Source organism: Rhagoletis pomonella, unplaced genomic scaffold (genome assembly GCF_013731165.1).
Source record: "Rhagoletis pomonella isolate Grant_MI unplaced genomic scaffold, Rhpom_1.0 Rhpom_scaffold_00001, whole genome shotgun sequence".
Lineage (NCBI taxonomy): Eukaryota > Metazoa > Arthropoda > Insecta > Diptera > Tephritidae > Rhagoletis > Rhagoletis pomonella.
In genome coordinates, this window is record NW_023458555.1 from 70,083,546 (window position 1) to 70,088,821 (window position 5,276).

At 36.9% G+C, this 5,276-nt stretch overlaps 1 protein-coding gene across 1 annotated transcript in view; it reads right to left on the reverse strand.

Annotated features, from left to right (window-relative positions):
* Positions 1 to 170: 170 nt before the first annotated feature.
* The window catches only part of LOC118747409 (BTB/POZ domain-containing protein 7-like), a 39,002-nt gene continuing 33,896 nt past the window's right edge, over positions 171 to 5,276 (reverse strand). The window contains exons 2-3 of the mRNA XM_036481459.1: positions 1,210 to 1,809; positions 171 to 1,144 (exon numbers count right to left, since the gene is read on the reverse strand). Of these exons, the coding sequence (XP_036337352.1) occupies positions 200 to 1,144; positions 1,210 to 1,593 (1,329 nt within the window). The 5' untranslated portion in view covers positions 1,594 to 1,809 and the 3' untranslated portion in view covers positions 171 to 199. The remainder of the gene's footprint in view (positions 1,145 to 1,209; positions 1,810 to 5,276) is intronic.

Sequence of the window (5,276 nt, forward strand, 5' to 3'; positions counted from 1 at the left end):
GCTTTTAACCGTATTTACTCTAATCTTTAAGTTAAACTTAATCTTAATCTTCTTAATTCAAATTTTGAACTCAACCTAAAAAATCATTTTCAATACTTATATATACGGCAAGAGAGAGAGACGGAGATGAAAGAGAGAGCACTGATTCACCATGTATCACATTTTTTTTCCACTTGAGAAATCTAAATTAGCTGCTATCTTAAACTATTTCATTCAAAATAAGTTTGCGCACCTGAGATCCCCACTTAAGCACCGTCGGTAGTGTATCCAACGTTAACCACTCAAGTATCAGATCCTCGCAACCTTGCGCTAGAATGTCTAATTCGAGAAACCTTCCAATCTGATACAGTTCCATAGCCTCCTCTAAGGGCGTGGGTCGCGCACGTCCCGTATTCGTCAAAGCGTGCACCTCGCCCAGTGATCCCGCCGAATTTCCCGACCCTGCGCCACGTAATATTAACGTCAGATCGACTGTGTCCAGGTAGATGGCATGCAATAGCACTCGCGCATATCGTTTTGGTATCACTGTCTCATCAAGTACGATTCGAGTGGGCACATGCAATGCTCGCTCTGTGTACTCGTCAATATTGCGCGTACGACGTGCTATGAGATTCCGAAAGAAGGGCGACCGGGCGCTAAGGATTGCCTTGTGGCAAGGTAATTCGAGTTTCGGTCGAAATCCGTACTCGGAACTTCCTGAATCTGGCCGATGATAATCGGTGCCTTCTGCTGTGAACACCAACGCCGCATCAGCATAATCCCCGGTTTCGAGCAAATACCGCAAGTCATGCTCCAACGGATTCGGCGTGCCAAAGTCATCTCCCAGCTGCCGGAGTAAACTAATATCCATAGAGGGGTCATGTGGACATAGATCACCCGTGTACAGGTAACGCAATAACGATGAGAACAGCTGAACATCTATGGGCGATGTTGGCAATTCTAAACAAATGCGGGCACCGAAACCCGGACAGCCCGCCAGTAAATCTCTGAAATACGAACAGCGCGAAGATAATATCGACCGATGTACCGGAAAAATAGAGCCGCGAAACACAAGATCACAGTCAGTGCAAGTTTTCAAATCGTAAATTGCGGCTAAATCCTGCTTGAATGTTGTTGCAGGAGGACGCGCCAGCTCCGCTTGCACCTATAAAGCATTAAGCAAATATTTATACATAGATTCAGTAATTTTTCCGGGATATTTTTTATTACCGATAGATCTCTTAGAGCGGCCAACGCTTCATATTCCTCACATAACGCTGCTAGCTCGAGCGGGGTCCAGTCGGATACGAAATCGCGAAGTACACGCGCATGATCACAGGCTTTTGAAGAGCGTCGCCGACGTATGAATTTCCGCTTCAGTGTGGCAAAGCCAGTCACTCGCTTTCGACGCTGCTCCCGGAAATGAGGAACACCAGCACCTGCGGCACCCATGACAGAGGAGCTGCTACCTGGACCACCACCACTGCTTCCAGAAACACTGGTTGCTAGTGCAGCTGAAGAAGGCAACAGCAGGCTAGAGCTACCTCCACCTCCACTATTGCTGCTTGAGGCCGCCGGCATTGGGTAACCGCCAGTCGAAGCAGTTGCGCCCATTTTTATCAGCAATCGAGAGGAGTTAGACACACAGGATTACAATCAGGTTTCCATGAAATGAATACTACACAGCTGTTTTGAATATATGCACTTATTTACTCCCTTTTGAGATAATCCAACTTTTGAGGGCAGAATATCGATATACACCTGGATGAAGTTTTCTCAGTACTTAAGATTTCTAGCTGCCTTTGGTTGAATATACTATATGGTGAAATTCTGAAATAATGAAAAGGAGAACATTATTGAAATACGATTTTAGTTTTAAAGAATGTATATACGTGCAAGAAAATACATACATATATGTATGTACATACATATACACACATAGACTGAATTGACATACATATACATAAAAATACTTATATTCATAAAAACGTATTTGATTTCGGCAGTCGTTAAACTAAAAGAATTTTATCTGAAAACAAGTAAGAAAGTCTAAGTTCGGGCGAAGCCGAACATTAAATACCCGGCGCAAGTATTAAATATATGTTTTTTCACCTTTCCGAAACCTTCCGCTAGATGGTAAGCCGGGGTGTATCAATTTTAAGTAAATTAGCGTCCTTCAATTTCGAAATATTGAAGTTTCAAGCATTTCTGAAATTTACCGTTATATGAGAAGCGGCCGTTATTTTAGTCCGATTTCAATAATTTTCAACGCTTTGCTTTCATGTGGCAAGCACAATAACCACACCGAGTTTGGTACAAATTGGTAGAACGGTTACCGATATACTTATATGAGATCATAAGTGGGCGGTGCCACGCCCATTTTCCAAAGTTTTACCATAATCGTATTTCTTGGTAAAGAATTGTTGCAAGCATCAATTTTGAATAAATTAGCTTCAATATTTACTGATTTATCGAAGATTTTGTATTTCTCTAAATGACCGTTATATGGGAAGTAGGCGTGGTTATTGAGCGACTTTAAAAATTTTCGGCCATTTGGTATGTTGTGCGAAGGCCAACAACTGTGCCAAGCTTGGAAGAAATTGGTGCAGCGGTTACCAAGATATACACATGTAACCATAAGTGGGCGTGGCTACGCCCATTTTCCAAAAATTTATAATATTCTTATTTATATAAAACTTATTACAAATATCAATTTTGAGTGAATAATCTCCAATAGTTACTAAAATATCGCAGTTTTCGTATTTCTGGAAATTACCGTTATATGGGAAGTGGGCGTGGTTAAGGTCCGATTTCGCCCATTTTCAATACCAACCTACCTTGGATTAAGGGAAACCTACATACCAAATTTCGTTGAGATATCTCAATTTTTGCTCGAGTTATCGTGTACACGGACGGACGGACAGACGGACAGACGGACGGACAGACAGACATGGCTTAATCAATTTCTTTTTTCATCCTGATCATTTATGTATACATTTGTCTATATCTATCTCGATTCGTCTTGGCTGTTACAAACAACCGTTATGTGAACAAAATTAATATACCCTTGTGCACAAGTGCGCTCGGGTATAAAAAGTACAATACATAAGTTCCGCTATGAGGATACCATATGAGTGGGGGACCCATACTGTAACCTTGGCCTACTATAGTTGAAGGATAGTGTTGATACCGAAAAAATGAGAAAGTTCGTCTTGTTGCTGACCAGTCAGTACGACTTCACATTACATATGTACACATGTATAGTATGTATTTGCATATATACATAGTACGTATGTAAAAAAAAACTGGTGCATCACCTATCTTAGAAAATGATTTATCTTCAGTTTTGTATAAAAAACAGGATTCCTTCGCGAAATTGTATTTAAATGAAAACTTAAAAAAGATATACTAAACAAGTAATTTTTAAGCAAAAAAACAAAACCGACTTCAATTCTCTTATAAAAGTTTAAGATTATCGTTAACTTCTTCAAGATCGGATGATCGGATTTTACCAAAATTAATATAGGACCACCTGTGAGGTAACACCTTTTCTTAAAAAAAAAAAGAATTATAGAAATCGGTTAACGTGGCCCAAAGTTATGCGGTAACATACATAAAACGAAAATAAACAAAAATATTCCGACGAATTGATAACCTTCGGTTAAAAACTAAAAATAACCACTCGTGCTCATATACCCGTAATTTCGTATGTAGCACCATACGCAGTATTCTAACACGTTTACTCGCACGCCTTAACTTAAAAGCCATATTATTTAAAAGTAATTAAATATTGGCGTTTAAATTTTTTATACAGTATTCCTTAAGCATATATGTATGTACATTAGACTGCATCACTCTCCACACACAAAAAAAATCGGTACTGTGTTTCCATTGGAATTATAAAATCTATTATATTTTAAGACTTCCACCAAAATATTTCGGAAAAATATTAAGATTTACGTGAGTTGGACCGATTTGAAAATACCTCCAAAAATGGAGTTTTTTTATGAATAAAAAAGTTTCTTAAAGATTTTTTTGAAAAAAAAAAATCCCCTCAAACGACTAAACGGTTTAAGCTTATAAAATTTGCATAAAACATTTTCTTTGCTAATAAACTCATTCAAATGATGAAAGAGAAAGGTAGGATGAACGAGCGTTATTCCAAGATGTGTTGGTATTTGGAAAAAAAAAAATCGGACGTGAATGAGAAACAGAAATAAAGATTGGGAAAATGCCTTCTACTGAGACAACATAAGTCTAAATCGGAGTAGTTTTGGCCCAGTTATTCAAGTTTTTCGTACATCAATCTTTGAAAAAAGTTAAAAAAAAACACCATCAAAAATCTCATTATTACTATTGCGTTGAAAATATTTTTAAATATTTTTCTGGAGATTTTTTAAGCTCAAACTGTTTTGCCATCTGAGGAGATTCTTTTTATTCATAAAAACCTACATTTTTGGAGGTATTTTCAAATCGGTCCAGCTCACGTAAATCTTAATATTTTTCTGAAATATTTTGTTGGACGTGTTAGAATACAATAGATTTTGTAATCGCGGTGCAAAAACCGCAACTTATTTTGGTGATGCAGTCTAATGTGCATATATATTTCTATATATTTTTTTACTTACGTAGTGACTTCATCGTAGTTGTGCTTTTTATTTTATAATAAAAACCACGCGCGCATTAATTTGTTGTTTTTTCGTTTTCTTATTTTGAATGCAATCTTGCGATTTAAAAATCGAATTCTAAAGAATGTTCTTCGCAAATAAAACCTTTTTATATTTTGGTTCAAATTTAATTTTAAATTTCTCATCGGATTTTGAAAAAAAATGGGCTTTGTGATTAACGTATTAAAATGCAAAAACGCGTATGTGAGGTTGCATAAATTATTTTCTAGAGAGTAAAAGCACTCATATTTAAAAAATGGTTCTCTTTTTTACAAAGAAATTGCATTTCTGGACGATTGGATAAGGCTTGAGCCAAGAGCTTGTATGAGCAAATCTAATTTTTGGCAAAAAATGTCAGTTATGCGGTTTTGTACTTTAAACGACAATATGTAAGTAAACACTTTCTTCATGCATTCTGAAACCTACTTCGTCGTCAACCCCATTTTCGAAATTATGTAGCCGGCACAATTTTCAAGTCCATAAAATAAAATCTTCTACTTAAAAAAAAAATATACATTTCTTCTAGTGATCAGGTAGCATGAATTTGATGAAATGTCATAATTTTATTTAAAGTCAAATGGTTAACAATAACAGCGAATGACATTAAATGAAACTACCTTCTTTTTTGAG